This window comes from Argiope bruennichi, chromosome 5, assembly GCF_947563725.1.
Source record: "Argiope bruennichi chromosome 5, qqArgBrue1.1, whole genome shotgun sequence".
Classification (NCBI taxonomy): domain Eukaryota; kingdom Metazoa; phylum Arthropoda; class Arachnida; order Araneae; family Araneidae; genus Argiope; species Argiope bruennichi.
The window spans coordinates 39,704,125-39,727,559 of NC_079155.1; the positions used below are offsets into that span (position 1 = coordinate 39,704,125).

Consider the following 23,435-nt stretch of genomic DNA (forward strand, 5'->3'; position numbering starts at 1 on the left):
AGTCTAAATTATTTGTTGGTTCTTGATATTAAAATTAATCAGATAATTAGTTTCCAAGTCGCAACAATACAACAACTGTACTATCATTTTCAAAGGTGAGATATTTTTTAAAAAATATTGATCTAATGACATATGTTGTTGTTGTGAAATGTTGATCATAATCTGTTGTTGATATTAGTTATACTTAATTTTTAATTAAATCATTTAGATATGACTTCATATTCATATTTCATGAAATTGTTAGATATTAAAACTGCTCTAGCTTGTATATGATAGCATGGCCTGTTAATTATGTCTATAAACCTTTCTAAATGAGACCAATACCATGATAACAGAGCTATTAAAAACGCAAATCATTCGATTACATATTTGATGAAACTATCAAACTGGTTTGAATCTCAGTGCAACAGTGAGTCTCAGTCTATTGGGAATCAAACTAAAAAAAATATTTTCTAAAAGTTATCAAAAATCAATAAAAAGTTGAACTGATGTTAAATTGTAGTGACACTAAAAATATAATTTTTTAAAAAGTTTATGATAGAATAAAAATTATTTTGTGATATATATTTGGATGTTATGGTGGGAAAAAACCAGAATTAGATTAAATTTAAAAAGTCATTCCGAGATGCACATTCTTGCCCTTCAAAGTATCCCAAAATATGCAGCAAGCATTTATTTCCTTAATTATTGCAACTGGGCACATACTTTCAATCGCCAAATTCCATCTGATGAGATATCGAAACATATTGTTACAAATTTGTTATGTTGTTTCCCAGTACAGCTAATTCAATTGCTAAGAAGCAAGTCTAACAAATGCCTTTTATGGATGCTTTTTTGATGAAACCCCAGTCTTGGCGACAAACTGGAAGATTCCAGAATCAACTGGAATTTTGGCGGTAGGATCATTAGGATTGGATTGATGGTGGTACTGCAACCTTCTGCCTTATCTTGGATACTATAAAAAGCTGGGAAACTGAGCTATTTCAATCGGTTGAGTTGAGCTCAAGCAATCAGTCAATTGCGGATCCTGTTGTACACCGAGTTTTGGAATCAAGAATTGTGGCAGTATTAAGTTGTGTCTGAGTTAACCAGTCAGAGTTGAGTTATTAGCGAGTCGCTCACCAAGTATAGCTCAAGCGAGTAGACAGTGTTGAATAAGACATTTGGAGGGACGTGGAGAGTTGCATGAAGTCTTTCTGAGTTCTGCCTGACCACTTTGAGGTATTATGGTTGTTTACTACCGATTTGCAGTCCCTGTACTTTTGTTTATTGTTAGGACAGTTCTTGTGTACCGTCCTAACAAGAAACAAAATAATTATTCTTTCGTTGTCTGTCTTATCTTCGTGTTGAATAAATGTCTTTATTTGTATTGATCCTGTTGTACTGTTTCATCATACACCGGATACGAACCCGTTGATTGTACAGATTTTTGTGGAAGTTTCCTTAACAGTATGAAAATTCTTTGGCTTCTATAGAGGAGGAAAATAAGTGAAAACAATTAAATTTGTACATGCCCCCCCCCATATTGTGATAATAGCAATGGGCAAAATGATTTTCTTTCATAAGGAAACGGAGTTTCATGCTTCTGTTCGTCAAGCTTGGAAATATTAAAAGGTAAATGTGTTTCCTATATCTTTGAGTGGAACTTTCAGCGTAATTTTCAGGGATAATATATGCATATCACGGAAGAATATTAAAAAATGCAGAATCAGAAAATGATAACGCTTTTATTGACTTTCATTAAATTTTAAATGGTCAAAATACACTAATTGTAGCTCTTAAAAGCTATTCATAATAAGCACTTTCGAGACCTCTACAAAATTGTATTCTTTTAATAGTACTTGCTCATGTGTAATCGACTTCATCTATGACTAAAAGATTTTTTTTCCCTCGAGTTCGTCGGCAAGGATTTAAAAGGAGCGTGCACTGACAAAGCCAATTCCTTTGTAGTGAAAGCTTATAAACCGCTCAAATAATCCGTCTGTAGTGAAAGCTTATAAGCCAGTTAACAGCTACACTTCACAAGCAATTGCTTTTGTATTGTGGTAAGGTTACTGGGCTGCGAACCACAAGGTCCCAGGTTCAATCCCCGCTCATCTCAATTCTCCATTGGTGACCTCGGACGACGAACCTTCAACCTTCGTCCAGCTGTTGTGGCGCAATCTACTCAGAACAAACCAAAGTCGTCAGATTCACTTGACGCAGCAACACAAAAAAGGCCACTGCAACCCAAAGTCATCAGACTCACTTGACGCAGCAACAGCATCAGCAACCACTCACCCACCCACACACGCTCGCCATAACTCTTGGCGCTACTCAAATGGATACAGGCGCAATAGAATCAACAGCTAATACATCGCCACTCAACACCCATATCGTTCGTCTCACCTCCGACTCACTGGAGGGAGAGTATGTGGTGAAAGCTTATAAGCCAGTTAACTGCTACGCTACACGAGCAATTGCTTTTGTATCATGGTCATGTTACTGAGCTGCGAACCACAAGGTCCCAGGTTCTATCCTCGCTCATATCAATCCGCCACACCTTCTTTAACTCGGACATAATGCCAATCAGAATTGATCGAACATATTAAGGCATATCATTGAAGAAAATGGAATCAATCAAAACGTTTCTTAAACAATCACACCACACACATGTATAGTAGGTAATTGCCATTGATGAACTTCTTGTACGAAGAATAGATTTTTTCCCCTCCCTTTCAAAAGTTTGAAGATTAACCTGTTTATCTCGATTAAAGTAACATTCTATACAAACTGCGTTCTCCAGAAAAGAAGGATTTGAGTTTACCCTAGGCAATTAGTTAATTAGGTGTTAATTATTGCTCTATTCTCTTGGTTTTAAAATGCTGACTTCTGGACTACTGTTCATATTGTAGCACGAGAGTACCTTGAAAAATAAATCAAAACGTCAATTTCTATATCTGATGTAAACGTCTCATCCTCTACGAAAAAGTAAGGATCTTGTTTGCATTCGCTAAACTGTTCTGTAACGCACTTTTCAGAAAGATGTCTGGAATTCAAAAAGCAACATTGATATTCTTCTATAAATAGGCTGGCGTTGCGATTTCATACAGCATAAATCTTCAGTACATTTAAAATTGTTGATTTAAAAAAAATGAGCATATCTTTGCAATTTTTATAGCAAAGAAATAATGTAAAACTTTGTGTATGCATAGATAAATTAAGATAAACATTTTACTAAATGGTACTTTTACACTATGGGGGGGGGCGTTTTTTGCTATCAATTTCTACAGAAGTCCAAGTATTTTCATACAACTGTCCTTATTTAATGAAACTTTATATGTTTAGATGTAATACATAGGAAAATAAAATTTTGTTTTGGGAGGAAGGACATCCTGTATATGGCAAGTTAGGTATAAGTTTACCGTAGGCCTGCAGAGCGCCGAAACGTATACAATTAGAAAATATTAATTTAGAATTATGAGAGAAAAGAAATCTCTAAAAATTAATGCCTCAGGAGTCTTTAAAATCGCTTATTATTAGTGCTCTTTATATAAGGGCCTTAAAATGCTATTCTTTTTTAAATCCAAGTATTTATTTTTATTTCTGAAAATAAAAACAGAATTTCTTTGTTCTAAATCTGTCGGATTATATAAATACATTTTCATTACGGAATAAATGTTTCATCTGCGGAATATCTATGAATCTGATGGTCAGTATAAAATGTTTTAGCACAGATTAAAGAAATGCTAATACTCAGAAAATATATCCATTTCGTTTACTTGAATCACTTGCTTTTGCTTGTCCAAGTAGGGAAAAAATCGCATCTTTTCAGGAATAATTTTATTTATTCACGGAAACCACACGGATTTGTTTTAAAGCGAATTCAATGAGTTTTAACTTACTAAAGAGAATTTGTATTTCACAGGGAGTTTATTTATCCCATTTCAACAGTTTCATTAGTGAATTGTTTAAGTATTTTTTTACTGCAAGTAAATTTTGTGCGAAAGTTTTAAAACGTTTTTACAGTGCCCCAGGAAAATGTATATTTTATTCACTAAGAACTTTTCAAACTGAATGCATTGAATCGTTGAAGGCTTGCAGAAATAAAAGCAAAGTAATAAACATTTCTAAAGAATTGGAAATATCTGAAAAAAAAAAAAAAATTGTCTGCTTTTGGAAGTGTCAAAGGGAAATGACATAAATAAAAGAAAGTCAGGATCTGATTTCTTGATCTCTTTACAGAAAAAGAAATCTTTCTTGGGAAAGGAAGTTGAATATAGAACTGAGACACTTGCTCATAAAGATAAACCAGTTTTTTTTTTTTTTTTTTTGTTACCAACAAAATTTAATGTATGGTAAAATGTTGTTAATGAAAAAATAGATTAATTCAAGAATTGGGTATTATTTGACAACGGGTTTTAAAACCCTCGACGCTTTTGCACATGTGTTAAGTTGGGTTTATTTCTTCAGAATAGGGGTGAGAGGAAAGATGAAAGGAGGAGATGTTTACATTTAATAAAATAAACTCGGATTACTCGTGGACTGAATTAAAATAATACAGTCAGAAACGACACGATAATCACATACTTGTGAGAAAAAAATTGAATAAAAAAAATCTAATAGGGCGAAAATCAAGATCAAAGAATGACGAAGAATTTCGGAAATGCGCTCATCCTTACGCGTCTGTCACCTTAATGAGATAGAATCGTCGAAAATTGGTCGTCTCGGAATACTGAAGCGAACAGTATCAAAATTACTGAAAATAAAAATAAAAAAAACCTTGTTTACATAATTTGCTAATTTTTTTAAGTGTTTTTTTTTTCTTTCCCTTTGAAGTGATTTTTTTCCCTTAATACTGTTTATTGTAATATAGTAAAGAAATTTTAGTTCTACAGTGGATGTATGTTAATAAGATTGTCAGAAGAAACTTGCAGAAAAAGTATTTCAAATAACTTTTTCAGTGATTGTGAAAAATATTTGTCAATTACTGATTATATTCTATATTTACCTTAGAATGCTTTCTTTCCCAATTTAGTGAAGTTCATCGTAACATCGTAGTTCTATCCATGGTGGGTTAGTGATGAGTTTGGGATGCTCTGTCTCCCTGCTGGGAATGATATGCACCTCCCCTCCCCCATCGGGGCAAAAAAATAGTTTGTGTGTGTGGAGAGGGACGGGATTTTCTTCGAGAAGAAATACTTGTGATTTTCACATTATGGAAAATTTTTCTTTATTTCACAAGAGACAAAACAAGATTCAATTGGATTCAACAAGAAATCGGTCCCAAGAATAAGTGTCGTGTTTTTGTAAGGAAGCAGGATGCATCTAAATATCTAAATCTCAATAATACTTATTATTATCGAAAGTTAACAGTTCAAAAATATATTAAATGCGGTTCTCTACTTTAGACAAATCAAAAAACGTTTTAGTTCTCTAAATGATTGAGCGAATCAGTCAATAATAATTTTTTTTTTTAAATTCATTTAATACCGGGTCGTAGCGTCATGAAAAGTGCTTAAATTTGAAAACCATTTTTAAGCACTTTAAAAGTGCTTAATTTTCTTAAAAGGTCCTTAAAATGTGCTTAATTTTCTCTTGAAGACGAAGAAAGCTTTTGTTTCCCTGCAAATTGAATATAATAATTCGAAATCATGGTCGTAATGGTTTGTTTATAGAATATATCAAAAAAGAAAACCAACGAAAGGGAAGAATTCCAAGAAGTATTTCAAGGGTTCCAACATATATTAAAATAACGATTAATGATTTTTTTTTTCCCTATTGAGACAATATCTTTTTAGTCTGATCATTTGTGAACGCTTCTATTGTTTTCTATTAAAAAAATCATATAAAAAACTTATTTAAAACATGATATTGTTCTATAATCAATTTGGCCAGTCGTATGATGCCATTGGAATGCTTTAGTTTTTAGCTTTATAAGATTGCAAATAAAATTACTTAATAGAATGATCACTTCTTACTTAATGGAAAGAGTTCTAATTATAATGATTACTTAATACTCTTTCCATCCGAACCATGTTGGAATTTAATTGTTGTTGCTTATATAAAAATCAAATACAAAATTTGTTGTCATGCTCAGCTTCTACATCACTATCGGCATTGTCAGAAATATTGTATCTATCGGATATTTTATTTTAATTTTAAGAAATGTTGAACAAGCTCACAGATCTATAATGTTAATCTTAAAAATGGCTTAATTTTTTGATATTAATATTTTTTCATTTTTATGATCATTTCTATGTTTTTGTCAAGTCCAAAAAAGTATAATTTTACTATAGAAGATGTTGTTAAAAATATTAAAATTTAAAAGGTAAGCATTTAAAATTAATTTTTAAGAATTTTTTTTTCAATAAAAACTATGCATTATTATAAAACAGAAAAAATACTATGCTTCGAAAATACGCAGTTTACGTAAGCATACTTATACAAAGGTGCTTAATTTTTGAGTCTAAGGTGTTTAAAAAGTGCTAAAAAATACTTAATTTTTGCAGCAGTTTATCACTACGCATCCTGTAATAATTCCTATTCATTTGAAAGCAATGCGCATAATTCCAAGTTATCCTCAAATAATGAATTGCTTATCCTATTCTTAATGAACTTCAGCTTTGAAAATAACCTTTCACAATGTGACTAATGGTATACAGACGATTTTATAAATTTCATAAAGATTATATGTTATATCAAGAAGCTTGTTTGATGTATAAGCGCTGCAATTTTTAAAGCTATTGCGCTTCCCTTCAATTCCCATTAGTATTTCAAAAAGTACCAATTTAGTTGTTATGCGTTTTTAAAGAAAGTTTATCAAATTAACTAGCTGACCCGGCAAACGTTGTTCTGCCCTATAAATTATTTCTAGTGAATATTTTGGTTGTTAATTAAAAAAATAACGAATGTATTGTAAGTGTGTGGGGATGGATCTATGACAGAAAGAGAAATGGAGCGCTGTAGATGATGATCGCCGATTAAAATAGAAAAACACCAACCATTCATTTTCTCAATACAATGTATTTCATTAACGTAACGAACATATACATTGTTTGATCTCCTAAAAGTTAAACTTAAAGTGAAAAAAGTAATATATTTTTTATTCTAAAGTATAAAAATGAAATAAAGAAAATCAATATTCATTTCGAAGAGCAATTGAGTGTACGATATTTTTGTCAGTTCGTCTTCAGCCAACACAAATAAGCTCGATGGTTTGCTCACGCGTCCATGTGAAAAACATGGTGTGCCCAAATCAAAGCCGCAAACTGACATCGTTTGGCCTTGCGACTTATTGATTTTCATTGCGAATGCCAATCTAATAGGAAATTGAACGCGTTTGAATTCAGATGGAACGTCTGTGAGAATCATTGGAATTCGTGGCAGCAAAACATTTTCGGCTCGGAATTTGCCATTCAAAATGGTGGTTTCAATAACGTTTTCATCAATTATTTAATGACCAATCTCGTGCCATTGCACAGCCGTGGTGGGTTCAAATTCCGAAGTAAAATAACCGGAGATCCAACTGCAGTCATAGAAGGTGTGGTGACATGCCTGACAAATCCAGTGAGTTCAAAAACTCTGTTGGATAATTTACAGCTTCGTTAGCATCGCAAACTGTATCGATCGATTTGTATGATACCAAGTCGCCTGGCAACGACTGCTCTATCTTGAAGTTTAAATTGTCGACGTCCACATTTTTTGCTGCCAAAATGGCTCTTTCTGCCAGTCACGCATGATTTATGTGTTGTGTGCGTATATTGGGAAATATGTGGTCAATGAGAGCAGTTTGCGAATCAACGATAGTGCAGAAATTAGTGGTCAATTTTATGCATCCAGTATTTTCATAGACAACAACTTTTCCATCGCCGATATCTAATAATTGGTCCGAGAATGTGTCAGCAGATGGATCTTGTAGCATTTGGACACGCGCATGTTTATTTTTAACTGGACTTTTTCAACATTACGCCACAGTGGCGATGACTTCAAGCAGGCGTTGATCTCATCAGTGTACGTTGAATGTGGATAGAGACACCCTAATTACCTAGCGTTATGAAATATACTTTACGACCTATTCTCATACCTACCAAATACACATAAAAAATTTCATAAAAATCGGTCGAGCCGTTTCGGAGAAGTACGAACACAAACACCGTGACATGAGATTTTTATATATTAGATTAATTTATTTTTTGAAAAATACTTTTATACGTAATTTTCAATATGCATTGCAATACTGTAATGGAAATCAAATCAGTTTCATTGTTCCATCAAACTGTTGTTCCTCTCTAACTCTGATGTTCCTTTTCTGTTAAAAACATCAGTGCAAAATCTATTTTAAATCTTACGATATAAAACTTTCTTTTGTTGTAATAAAATGTAGCGCATTTTCATTGTTTTATAAGTTTTTTTAGTTCATTTTTCTCTTCGTTTCTTCAAATAAATTTACTTTTTCTATAGTCAACTATACTAACTTGATGGATTTAGTTTTTAGCTATGCTTCTTAAGTAGCATTTTCCCTTACAGCAAGCTAATCTTCTCGAAAGATTTATATAATTCATTTATTTTTTGCAATCGGTCTCTGATGGCCAATTGGTTGGCCGAGACTGATGATTGTTAAAATTTACAGTTAAATGTCTTATGTAGTTTCTTCATGAAATCATTTTTAAATTTCAAAATTTGATACAAATGTAACGCATTATTTTAGAAACCAAACATCATCTGTGCTCCTCATATTATTAATCTTCTATCAAGTTACCTAAAATTTAAACTTTAATTTGAAACTGATTGAACTGCAACTAATGCAAAACTTCTTGCAATAACAATTTAAAAATGGGTGTACGGCAAAAATTTTCCATCATTTCTTACTTTTAAAATTAAACTTGATTGTAAATATTAGAACATTTCAAAAAAGTTTTTAAACAGTATTTTGAAACAAAACCCTATTCACCAAGGAAATATGAAACATATTCAAAGTTTCATTTATTATATGCAAATTTTGTGTCATATTTTATTGATATTCTTTGAAGTTATAAGATATGATGAGCAGAAAAGTCTCTTCTGTACCTATCTGATTTGTTCTGTCTGCGCTTGCTTTACCCCGACTGTTTGTAATCTACCGCATATCGGCTTTGGATTGGTCAGGTTTCTCTATCTTGGATAACTTCATCAACAGCAATGTAAAAAAAAAAATCCTGTATGAAATATTTTTAGCAACAATGAAAACAATTGGAGTTTCTTTACAGCAGTGCGATATATATTGTTATAAAATTAGCTTAAACATAATTTTGAAAATTGATGAAAAATAGACAATTGTACAGCTATTAAATTATAATTACTGTACAATAATAAAATAATTTATAATGTCAAAATTTCATTTTATTTATTTTTATAAAATCAATGAGAGTTGAGAGGAACTGATGATCTAATGGCATGTTGAGAACTGACGATCTAATGGCATGACCAGAAGAAAGGAAACACATAGCGCACATACACAGATACATACATCTTTATTAGTAGTAGGAATAATATTATCTTTACCAAAATAAATTATAGAATTTTAATTTAAATTCGCCTTATACAAAACAAAACAAACAAAAAAAAACAAACTCGCCATTGAATATCATGACATTCTGCTAAATTTTTTTACACACACACACACACAAATCGTTTTAAATACCAATGCATTTTTATTTGTGTGTGCGCGTACGTGTATGTGTATAGTCAATTCATTTCTTGGTCTTTTGTAATAATATTTTTTAACTTAGGGATAATTAAGCTTTGTAATTTAAAACTGTTTAAAATTTCTGCTCATCTATCCAAATTTTTTTTCTCCAGCAAGTTACTCATGCATTATTCTCTGCTCACTAAAACTAGGAATACCATATTTTCTTTCAACTGTTTGGCCAAAGAATCCCCAGAAATGTGTCCAGTAAGATTGAAGACCGTTTGCTTTTCAGGAAGCACTGTAAATATGATCAAATAAATGCTCCGAAATTTTATAAATCTAAGAAAATATATATGTGGCTCTTTTTCCCTAATATGACTTTGGTCACCAAAAGCATCATTCTTTTGGTTGGTGGTATATAAAGATCTAGCGAAATTTTTAGAAGGTCAACATTACACTCCTTTCGCCTTACAATAGGTTGTGCTTGTCTGTCCAGAAGACCGTGATCCCCTGCTAATTGATTTATAATGCCATTCTTGGTTTCAATCCATCTGGGTAGAAAATGTGCTTATTTTTAAAATAAAATTTGACTACCCACCCTATATCTCACGTATGAAAAAATGCTCAAAAATCGGTTTATTCTTAAAGTGTGAATCGAGAACTAAAAATAGCAAGTATGGAAACATTAAGAAATGGAGGGGAAAAAAAAAAAAAAAAAAAAAAGGAATGTTCACACTAATGACTTTTTAGCATTCGCCTTTTAAAGAATTATTTGACATATTTCACATTTATTTTATTGTAAATTATAGTTCACTTTAAACTTTAATGTGAAAAACGGATTTTTATATACATTTATATAGTTTATCACCTTTTCAGTCCATTCATATCCAAGTTTTCTTTTTCAGTCTTTGATCATCATCGACCAAATCATACTGAACATTATACTTCATTAATCGCAAATTTGATAAGAGTTTAATGCACAAAGAAAAAAAAATATTGTTACCGTCAAAAATGACGTTCTAGCGATATTTAATTAATTATATACAGTACATTTCAATGACTTTTAAAAAAGAAAAAACAAGATAAAAGTTCGAACTCTAATCCTTTAATACTGTTGCTTGATAATATTTTTGACTTGATTGCATCTGTCCATGTATTCTGTGTTTGATCATTTTTAAATCGGGAATTTACAATAGGCAAATAATACCAAACTCAAAACTTTATATTGCTAAAAGTATTTGTTTTATCTTAGATTTTTATAATAATATTCATCGTCGTTACTATAACAAGGTTGTAAGTTATATATAAAATATAAAATGCAAGATGCTTTTATTAAATTTGAAAATAAAACAGGCAAGCAAGTCGAAAATGTAAATTAATTATTTTTTTTTTTTAAATAAAAGATTGGGCATTGAAATCGACTTCACAATTATACAGTTTTACTGAATTCAACATTTCAGAAGTGAATGACATCAACCATTATATAACAATTTCATTACAAATCACTGAAAAACTAATTTTTAAAATAGGTAAACATTGGTTTTTATGCTATCATATTCTGGAGGTTGATGGGACAAAAGCCAAAATTTGATTGATTTTAATTTAAATAAAAATCTAAAATTTTGTAAAATCTTTTCTTAAAAAATTGCTACTAATCCAAGAATTAACTACATGCCATATTTATAACAATGAATAAAATGTTGCCATGTAAAGGATTTAACATGATTTGCACGCCATGCAATTTACAAAATAGTCAGAATTATGGAAAAATAATTGCAGTTATGAGAAGGTTGTTGATTGTCATTAGTCTAATCGCTAAGTAATAATCTTCAGAAATAAATGCACTAAGGATTCGTTCAAATTAAAATCCACAATTTTATTCGCACCTCTTGTCTTATACAGTTCAAGCGTACTCTCATGAAACAAGAAATACGTTAGACTTCCGCTTTTCGTCTGGTGACTAGAGATGTATAATTCATGATTTTTTCAATAACAAATAATTTTGCTATTGTTATATATTAAATATTTGTTCCAAATATCTGTTATTTTAATCATATTATTAATTAAAAGTTATTACTTAGTATCAAATATAAAATTTATCAAGTGTAATTAATACTTAATTTACTAATTTAATAACGTGTGATTGAATTCATTTATCTATTTCAGCTTACTTCTTAAATTTTATTTTTTTCAAACCTATTTATTTAATTTCTTTATTGGAGTAAATAATTTTCTGAAAAATTTGAATTAAATATATATGTCATTTCTTTAGTTCTATATTCTACCAATAGATGGCGCCAGCAGTAAACAGAATATATGCAATCAAAGTCACATCACAAGCAATTAAAAAGGATCTTTATGGAAAAGTGATCGTCAAATGAGAATATGGGAAAGTCAAGGTCGCTACCATTAACTGGAGCGGTGACTTCGCACTTTCCAGTGAAGTCACCGCTCCGATAAATTTCAGTGATGTGCAATTCAATAATACGATAATTCCAAGAATAACTGGTCCGTTCACTTTTCAACCCATTCACAGCTTTCTCCTTTTCTGTTTTGTTCGAGAGCTCTAATTGGACAGATCGTATCGATTGTTACTTTCTATCGTGATCCAAGATCTGTAATCGAAATATCACCAGTAAGATCGTATCAAGGATTTGAATCACACCCCTCTTTGAAAAGTATTGATCACTGTTATTTCTGACTTTTTGATATTGGTTATGTAATAACCGCTCATAAAATATTTGCCATCCCTACTGGTGGCTGAACTGCTTATGCATGCTCAAATGTGAGCAGTCGCATGGAGGGATCGGCCTCACCACAGCCTAAAAACTTCATATTACGTCGAATAAAATCTTTCGTCGGCTTGGTAAAATGAAATTGTTTAGATTGAAGTACATGACGCACAACAGCAGGTATTTATATATAATGAACTAAAAATGATTTTTCTTCATGACATTTCAACATGAAGGAGGCAGCATGCAGCAGAAACAATCATTTATATGATTTGTGGGCTCATTCTAACTCATCTAATAGCTAAAGGAATCGCCTTTTATATGAACCAACGATAAAAATTTGTTAAGCTGGTCATTCATGATCATTCTATGAAAATCTGACCATTTCGAGGCAAAACCTATTATTAATGTGGAAAACAGTCAGAATTAGCATGTCGTATTGCAAATCTATTAACAAGAAATATCCAACAACATTGTTACGATATTCTTACAATATTGTCCACCATTTAGGACATTCTGGAGATATCAGAAAATACCTTTTCGTTATAAAAGAAGGTTGGATAATTAATCTGTTCTAGTTTTCCATCTTAATTGGGAGCTCACAAAAACCTTGAGGTGAAAGAGGAAGTGAATGTGGCTGCAATCTATTTCTAGCAGCGTCTTCATAGAGATGTATGAAGTAAAGCTGATGTAGAGTGACAAATGACTAAATGGATAGACTAAGGAGAAATAAAAAAGGAATGCCATAGAACGTCATCACATCATTGGTATAGAATGAGCGAGAAAGACTGACTTTAAATATCAACAACATATAACAGTTTATCTTCGCAGATTTTATGAAAATTGAGTATCCCGATCATCTGTTATGCAGTCGAATCCTTGCATTTTTTAAAAATACAAATTTATTAAACATTCTACAAGGATCAGTGATGACTGCTCATTTAGTGAAATATAATGATAAGGATTTTTTATTGTTCTTCTAACAAAGATATAAATAATTGGATTGTAATATTAAGTACATCAACCGGTAGTTAAAATATTTTTTGCTTCTTATATATTTTTTATTTCAGATAATGATTCGTTATATGGATTCTTTTCCAATGAAGGATTCGTTCACATGAGTTTACAATCATAACCGGCTCGTCATCAAATGGAAGTGTAAACGTAAACGTAAACAAGACCCGGAATGATATTCTTTGTAAAAAAAAGATGCCTGTAGTTTACGCTTTAACTTTTTTTGATTTTGCAGTAACACTATTTCTTTTAATTTTACTTCCTATTCTTGTATATTGTGTCCTTTCCAAACCAAAAAAAATGGCCCAAATAACACGATTTGAAGACGAGAAATTTTATCTGGATCTGTCAACTAGCCCAGCTTCTAAGAAGCTATTTCCTAATCTTCGGGATGAATCTTCATTAACTCTCTCAGTTATAGTTCCTGCATACAACGAGGAGCAACGTTTACCTTCTATGTTAGATGAATGTTTGGAATACCTTGAAAGTAGGTCTGCAAAACAGACTGAGTTTTCTTATGAGGTGATTATTGTTGATGATGGTAGCTCAGATGGAACAACTGAAATAGCGTTAGGTTATGTAAAGAAGTATGGATCTGAAAAGGTAAGAGTTCTAACATTGTTGAAGAATCGAGGAAAAGGAGGTGCAGTTAGACTTGGTATGTTGAGTGCTCGTGGTAAACTCTTGCTCTTTGCTGATGCCGATGGTGCCACAAAATTCCCAGATATTGAAAAGCTGGAAGAAGAAATGCGTGTGTTAAGTGAAAAAGACATCAATGCTGTGGTGATTGGTTCTCGTGCTCATTTGGAGAAAGAAGCTATTGCAACTCGCTCTTTGTTTCGAACTATTCTTATGTATGGTTTTCATTTTTTGGTCTGGCTATTTGCTGTTCGTACTGTGCGAGATACACAATGTGGTTTCAAAATGTTTACTCGTGAGGCCGCTCGCTCTCTTTTCTACATCCTACATGTGGAACGATGGGCTTTTGATGTTGAGCTATTATATCTTGCTGAAAGAAAGAAAATGCTTATTAAAGAAGTTGCTGTCAACTGGACAGAAATTGAAGGATCTAAGTTAGTTCCATTTTGGAGTTGGTTGCAAATGGGCATTGACCTATTATTTATCTGGTTAAAATATCAACTGCATATTTGGAAAATTTCTGATTCTAAAAAAGAATCTTGAATAACAATGATGCATTCAAAAATGTAATCAAGAATTGGTAGTTTTCATTAACACGACAGCAGCCAACGTATTTGTTACGTGTGTCAAATGCAGCAATTTCGAGGAATCAAATGTATGATTTGCTATCAACTTTATTATACAGTGCTGTATTTGTATGTGGGTTTGGAATTTAGTGATTACCGCTGTAGTAGACATGTACTTTCCATCTTATTAAACTGACAGCTGCTGTCAAGATAATTGAAAGATCCTAAGAATCATCAATTTTGAATGCTATGCCTTACATCTTTTTATATTTTGTTCTTTTTATACATTCCTTGAAATGTAATAACAAGTGTTTTATAAATCAGGATTATCTCTTAGAATAAATAGAAAGAAATTTTATAAGATTGTAGATCTTAATGACTACCATAATTTATTTAAAAAATATTGCTGTTGTCTATTTGCAGTCTTATATAAATTGAATAAAATTATATATATTTTAATTGACTTAAAAAATACAGAAGTAACTGTGATGGACAATGAAATAAGATTTCCCAATGTAATTTATATAAATTAAAGAATGTGATAGTTTTATTTTGTTTTATAAAAATGTACCATACATATTTATATCTGAAAAAAGGCTTTGGAAGTAATGATAGCTAATATGTCTTTATAATTAATGTATTATAAAATGCTGAATTATTTAAATTTTAATTTAAAGATATGTGTTTTGATGTACTATATTTTTGAAATTTTAATTTATTAAATCATTATTGGTTATGCTGAAGCCATATTAAGGTTTTTATGTTATACTACTTAAATTATTATTTTTGGTGTTTTAGTAACAGAATGAATTTTATGTATTTAAAATAACAGAACAATTGCTTTATTTTTATGTGTTCCCATATTATGCTGTTATGTTTTGTCTGTAGCTTTTGCATTTTAAAAGGCTAAATTATGGGCATTTGTATGAGCATAAAAAGAAGATATTTGCCAATTTCTGTGTCTTATAAATATATAAGATTTAAATAAATAATTTCTCTCGTATATGATTGTGATTCATTTAATTTTTATTTCTTATAATTTAAACTAACTAATAATATCTTGCAAGAATGCAAGAAATTGTTTCTTCACTTCCTTTTTTTAATCTGTTAATGGAATAATAACTGGTATCAAATGTTACTGGTTTGTATAAACATGGAAATGAAGTTTTACATAAATATGAAAAGATAGAAGAAATTTATAAAGCAAGTTTGATATCCTTGCCTATTGATCCAATTGAATGAAAAGATACTAAATTGATATTATAAATATGTAAATTTTTAATCAATTTACTTTGATTTTTTTTTTTTGCTCATGTATTATAATAATCCAGTTAACACATTTCAATTAAAATATAATTTTGAGGTATGTGAAGAAAGACATTTTGAATAATTTTTTAAAGAATAAGTTTTTTCCCCCCTTTAATATTGTTGTCATCTTAGATGAAAAGCTGTTAATTATTAAGCTAGAATTTACTGGCTTTCTTTTTCCAAACACTCTTTTTATATTTATTTGTCCAATAAAATTTGCTTTTTAATTGTCAAATAAATGTAACTTTTCTAAAATAGGAATTTTTTACTCAGATAATTCAAAATATTATTTGATTTTTAATTCACTCATAATCAGCAGTAAATACCATGGGTGAAGCAGAATGATTATGTTAATGTTTATTGATTTTATAATTTTAATCATAAATGAATTTAGATTTATCCTTTATATTATATTAAAAATTGAAACTGCGTAACGCTGAATCCTGATGAAGTCATTTTTCTGTTTTAAATACTATTTCTTCTTGAAAACCAAATTTTTTGTCATATCAATCATATTTAGAAATTTTTTCATGGAATATTAATTCCCCCTCCCCAAACAACACAAAGAGTATTCAGCAAAGTCAGGTACACATAATTTTTTAAAACTGAAAGGGCTAAATATTGTTAACTTTTTGTCATGTAAGTTGATAAGACAAATACAAAAATATATATTTCTTTTTTTTACTTAAATATTTCATAATTATTTTTTACTCCATTGCTGTAAAATATTGACATATTTTTTTTTATTAACTTTACATTTACCCAGATTAATTCGAAAATTCTTTTCCCAATTCTCATTTGTAGAAACTCGGTATTGCAGTTACAAATTAATTTAAATTTACTTTTTTTTAAAAAAAAATTTCAGACATAATATAAATACACTGTTATTTTGGCCTACAAATGTATTATATTTCAGTCAATGCAAAAGAGCTGTTTTTTGAAATAGTAATGATTTTTTTTTGTATAATATATTGAATAATTTATCAATATTCAGTTTTACATAATTGAATATTTTATATTATTTCAAAAATGAATAATGTTTCGTAGTTCATGCAAAGTTGACTTTATTTTTCATTTCATTTCTTAACATCTCTAAATATACTAAGTAAAATGTGTATATGTCTGTATGTTAAATTCTAATCAGTGATTAGTTTTTATTTCTGTGAGCCAAACATTTCTTGTAAAGTTCAGCAAGATGATCTTTTTTATAAATGCAGGTTAAAAAAATATATGTCTTTTATATAATTAGTACTTTTCAATATGATATAAATTTATTTAAGAACTTTCTATTTTAATTTTTAGTTTTATAAAATTGTTATTTTGTGCTTTTTTTTTGCATGGGAGATTTGGAATTATTTTTCTTACTGTTACAGTAGTTTTAATTTTTAAAAAAAACCTAGATGCATTATTTTAAAGCTTTTTGGAATGTTTTTTTTATGTTTTATTTTAATATTTCATTACAGTTTTTTTAATTTATATTTACAGATTAATTTTCTATGATTTCTTCTCATCATTTCATAAAATGAAAATTAATCGTTACCCTTTACATCTTATAAAAATTTAAAATCTATCTTTTGTGAATATCAATGAATGTAACTAAGCATTAATTTTAATGCAACATGGTATGGAAATCACTTTTTGTTTTACCATGAAGATCTGTGAAAGGAAAATCTAGTAATGAGACTTTTCCTTTCTTGTAAAACTTAAACCTGTTTTGAATTTACATGCACAACTAATTTTGTCATAATATAATGTTATATTTACTGTATTGGTTCAGTCAATTTTTTTAAGTAAAAGTAATACACAAGATTGTAAATCTTGTGGATTATTTTTACTGTAAATAGTTTAACTGTAACTTAATAGTTTAGTTTTAATACTTTTGAAATACCTTTTAAAGATATAGAAATTAACTTATTTTTGATCTGAATCTAACTGAAATTTGCTGATTAAGATGCGAAATAAAATTAGATTATTTTTTTTATCTATACTACTATTATAAATGTGAGAGTTTGGATAGAGGGATTGATGTTTTTTAGTCAATCACGTAAGAACGGCTGAACGGAATTGGATGAAATTTAACACAGAGGTAGATTATAGTTTGGAATAGAACATAGGCTATTATTTATTCCGGTTAATTGAGTGGTTAATTTTTTATTAATTAAAAACTAACTTTCTCGCCAAAAATCTGATCCAAATCCCGCCAAAAAATGAATAAAGCTTCAGTTTTTTTCCCCACGCTAATCAGGTTAGGCTTAACATGTTTTCGACCGAATATTTCAAACAATTCTATTTATTTTCTTAGTGTTTGATGCATTTGAAATTAAACATTTTTAATTAATTAATCTTTTGGATTAATTCTGAAGTTCTTTTAAATTAAAATAAAACATGAAAAAAGGAAATTTAAAATTTCTAATCTGCAGTGCATTACACCAACTGGAGTAGAAAATTCACGCATTTGCGTTACCCCAACTGGCGTTGAAAATTCACGCATGCGCAGTGTGTTCTGATTGTTGACAACTGTTTTCATTTTAATTAAAAGTTTAAAAATTATGTGTATTATACTGTTGAAGCTATCTCAATCTCGATCGATAAATAAAATAGACCTGACTTGATTTTAAAGAAGCACGGACTTGATTTGCTGTTTTGTTTTATTTCAGGTATACTATGTAAATAGTTTTTAGGTTAGTTGAGTGTTTTTGTAATTGTATTTATGTTAGTTATATATTTTTCGTATATGTTTATAGTTTTAAGTGCATCGTTTTTAGGTTAGTTTCAATTTTTTTGATTTGCTATTTTCTGATACTTTTTCTAAATGCTCAGAAAACGCAAATCTAATCTTTCGAAGAGGATTAATAAAGCTCGGGCTGTGAAAGTAGTTAGAAGACCTGTTTGCAATTTTAGTGAGCACATGCGGACTGTCAAACTCCTTCCAGTTGTGGAATAAATACAAGGACGCTTTATCAGAAGATGTCGTGCATAGGCTGGATGGCAGTCAAATGACCTAATCATTAACGAAGCTTTGGTATTGATTGAAGATAAAATTATTTCTATATCTGGAAAATGTCTCGCTGATTTCGGCCTACCCCCACCACAGCGAAGAGGGGAATTACAGGCGAAGTTGTGAAGAAGCTTAACTACGAAACCGCGGATTTAGAAGCGCAGGTCAAGGAAATGACATTACGATTACTTCCCAAGCAACGTCAAGTCTACGAAACGATTCTGTGCCGAGTAAATAGTGGAGAGGGGGGATTATTCTTTTTTGACGCACCAGGGGGTACGGGTAAGACGTTTGTACTGAATCTCCTGCTAGCCCAACTCCGCAAGAACCACAATATAGCTCTGGATGTAGCTTCCTCGGACATTGCTGAAACTTCGCTTAACGGTGGCCGGACTACACAAATGCCGCTTAATCTTGCAAGCGAAGATACCCCAACATGCAACGTCACCAAAAACAGCGGCCGGGGAGTCCTTTTGTAGCAGTGCAAGTTAATAGTATGGAACGAGTACACAATGGCGCACAAGCATGCATTAGAGGCCTTCAACCGCAGCCTGCAGGACATCTGCGGCAACCAGGCGGTGATGGGTGGCGTTGTCGATTTGATCGCAGGCGAGTTTAGACAGACACTGTCGGCTGCTGATCAGAACGTCAGTTCTCAAACATACACACCAAAATTTCCACGCAAACGAAATCGCGGATAATAGCTATAATAGTTGGGACATAAATTTATCCTAAAAAAAGTTCAGTAAAATTGTTTGTAAATATTTTCGTTATATGTCTTTATTGGCATGATTATAAATGTCGTTTTCCTCACATTTACCGTTCCTCCTCATCTATTATTTTCTTATTCTTGTTTCCAGAGATTATTTTCGAAACTCTAGACAAACATTAATAATTCCGAATCATACAGAAGATTCTTTTTCGTTCTTTGTAATAAGTAAGTGCTTGTTCCAGTTAACATTCTTAAAGATGGGAATGAACTCTTTTATTATTATTATTCATGAAATAATAATAAAAAGGAGTATCTTTTTCTTAAAAAGTTTGCTTAAGTTTATCGAAAGTTTACTTAAATTTAACTTTTGGTGAATATGTTTTTATGATTGCTTTTAAAATTATTCGCAATTGTTTACAAGATTGCTATTCTTATTTAAATGTTACTTCTTTTGGATTTAATCTTATAAAATTTGCGTCAAGGGGAGGGAGGATCACATGCGTAAAAATTAGCACATGTATAATCTAAATTTCTGAAATAATTTAAAGAACCAACGAACCTGCCCAGTTTCTAAACCCTGGACCGATTTTAATAATTCTTATTTTAATTAAAGCTCATAACATGCTATCACTGATCGCTTCCCCTTTTCATTTTCAAGAGAAATCTTAAAAATTCTTCTCTATTATATAGTGTTGAGAATTTCACCGTCGGGTTCGCTTTATCGTGGGTGTATGGTGTGAAAACACAATCAGCAGACTTCAGTAGAAAACAACGGCGACGTTTATTTACACGAAGAACACGAGCACACAGATGACAAATATTTACAGCCGAGACGAACACAGGGCTGCACTCTACAGCAGACAGTAGCTCACAAGTAGTAATCGACCACAGCACACAAAGCGGCCAGACAGAATCCAGCAAGAGAGGGGATCCTCGAAGCTTCGCTCTACTGTCTCTCCAACGGCTGAACATCTCACTGTCTCCTCGCTTTAGCTGCCGGCTCACTACTTCTCACAAATGGCTACTACACACGCGACACGACGCAGCTTCCACAGTAGACAATAGGAATCGGCACACAGCAATTCAGTACTCGCTCCACACAAAGCTGGTATTTCGCCGTTGCTTCGCTATCCTCTCGAAGACTCGTTACTTGTCTACGACTCCACTTCTGATCACAATTCAATTCATTCCTCCTTGCAGCTTGAGACTGCCGCCCTTTTATAGCTCTCAGTTCCTATTGGATGGATCGTGAAAATTCCCGAAGTTTCCAGCATTATCCATTTTGTCGCCAAATTCGTCGCCAAATGGTCACCAAGTTTGTCGCCAAGCTGTGAGGTTATTGACGCGGCACACGATCAGCACCCACAGGGCAGATCGTACGACGGTCTTGCTTACGATGACACTATTCGTGATGGGAAGCAAAATTACAAGTTTGTAACAATAGTTTATGGTGTGTGTGGGATAACGTTTGCAGAGTCCCCCAATGCTAATTATTATACCGATTTTTTCAATTTTTATTTCATCTGAAAGTTTATGACTTTTTAGTATGTCATCAATGATTCAACTTATCTCTACCACCTTTAATTTCTGAGAGATATCACAAAAATAACTTTGTGACAGAGTCCACGATTATAACTTGGAGTGATTTTTCTAATTTATTCCACCGTTTTGAAGGGAGATAACTTTAAGTCCCTGCTACTCATAAATTTTATGGAAATTTCTCGTCCCGTATAATCCCAGCGGTCCAGCAGGTCGCAGAAGGCGGCTAGTATGATAGTTATTTCTCAAAACATAGTAATTAACGTAGTTTATTTCTGTTGCATTTAATTTCAGGTGTTATAAAAATGTTTGTTTAAAGATAATTTAAATTTATATTTTTAAATTGTTTTATTTGATATTTGGAAAGTTGGAGGGTTTTCACTCAATTATGTATCTTATATACTTCTAAATATTGTGTACTTTATGTTTAGTTTCGTCCTACAGTCAGAATAATTCATATATGCATTCTGGGATAGTACCTCTTTCTTTTGGTCAATTTGGATCAAAATATGATACATATAATTAATTTAGAAACGATCTACACTTTTAGTATATGGTCTAGAGGGTGTCCCAAAAAGATTGAAACGTGGTTTAATTCTTTACCTATTAGAGATAGGTGGCAATGCAAAGTAGTTCAAATTATGGTACGAAGTAAGACCATATTTTACCGAAGAAACAACATGTGAGAAATAGCATAAATATTTTTTTTTTCTGTGTCAAGATTCATTTAATTTTAAAAATACAGTTATGCGGTTTTTTCTGATCTTTTTGGGTGAAAAAGAAAAACGTTTTAATTGTCTAAATTTGTCCAGAGGGTTCGCATAAAAATTAAAAAAGTGTTAATTTTTGAAAATTAACGGGAAATTTTTTCTATTGAAATATTTTTTATTCTGTACCTTATTTTGAACTGTTTTGCAATCTACATCATCCATTTGATTATAATGGGTAAAGAATTAAACCGTGTTACAATCTTTTTGGGACACCCTGTATAATCAAGATTCTTTTAATATTCTTTACATTTGATTTTTTAAATAATTTGATTGATTTACATTTACCCTGTATAATCAAGATTCTTTTAATATTCTTTACATTTGATTTTTTAAATAATTCTTTGATTGATTTACATTTACCTTGTATAATCAAGATTTAAATAATTCTTTACATTTGATTTTTTAAATAATTCTTTGATTGATTTACATTTACCCTGTATAATCAAGATTCTTTTAATATTCTTTACATTTGATTTTTTAAATAATTCTTTGATTGATTTACATTTACCTTGTATAATCAAGATTTAAATAATTCTTTACATTTGATTTTTTAAATAATTCTTTGATTGATTTACATTTACCCTGTATAATCAAGATTTAAATAATTCTTTACATTTGATTTTTTAAATAATTCTTTGATTGATTTACATTTACCCTGTATTATCAAGATTTAAATAATTCTTTACATTTGATTTTTTAAATAATTCTTTGATTTATTTACATTTACCTTGTATAATCAAGATTTAAATAATTCTTTTCATTTGAATTTTCATGCTCACTTATACGCAGATAAACAGATAGGCTTTCTGTCCTTTGACGGACTTGATTTAAAATTGAAGACTTAAATTAATTTTTAAAAATTATTTTATTTGAAATATTTTTAACGTGCAGTTTTTTTAATTATTATTATTATTATTTGATTATTATTCATTTTAGCAAAATTTTCTAGAAATATGACTGTAAGGAAAAAAAATATTTATGAACCTTTTCTCGAAAATCTTTTAAATATGCTAAATATGATTATATCTACCTTTATAAAGGAATTAATGTGATATGAATTAATAAGATAAGAAATTATGAAATTATGGTCTAGAAGAAAGAATAGACTGGCATATCACTTACATAACATAATTATCAGTAGTTATCAGTACTTAAGCAAATTTTATATCTTATTTCCGAGGTCAATCAAGAAGTGAAAGAACATAATATATATATATATATATATATATATATATTTTAATCCAGTAATCTGTATCATATTTTTAAGAGAAAAAACAAGTACAAAAAAAGAAAAACGCCTTTGATTTATTTTATTTTTATATCATTTTATGACAGAAAGCATTTTTATCATGGTCTTTGGGAAAGAAGACAAGTGTTAACTTAAGAAACATGTAAATTGTTTTTAATCTTTATTTGTTCATTGATACAACATAATCTCTTTATCAGTTTTTTTATTTGTATTAAACCCTTCCTTTATCTAGCTTTTTCTTTTTTATTCGTGATACGGT

General features: G+C 30.6%; 1 protein-coding gene across 1 annotated transcript; it reads left to right on the forward strand.

Moving 5' to 3' along the window:
- The first annotated feature begins 13,494 nt into the window (after positions 1 to 13,494).
- Positions 13,495 to 15,593, forward strand: LOC129969692 (dolichyl-phosphate beta-glucosyltransferase-like). Its single transcript, XM_056084376.1, has one exon. It carries the CDS (start codon positions 13,591 to 13,593, stop codon positions 14,575 to 14,577), a length of 987 nt encoding a protein of 328 aa, XP_055940351.1. The 5' UTR covers positions 13,495 to 13,590; the 3' UTR covers positions 14,578 to 15,593.
- Positions 15,594 to 23,435: the final 7,842 nt, after the last annotated feature.

Excerpts from the sequence above, each read along its gene's own strand:
- LOC129969692 (XM_056084376.1), top strand. The coding sequence starts at position 13,591 with ATGCCTGTAGTTTACGCTTTAACTTTTTTTGATTTTGCAGTAACACTA.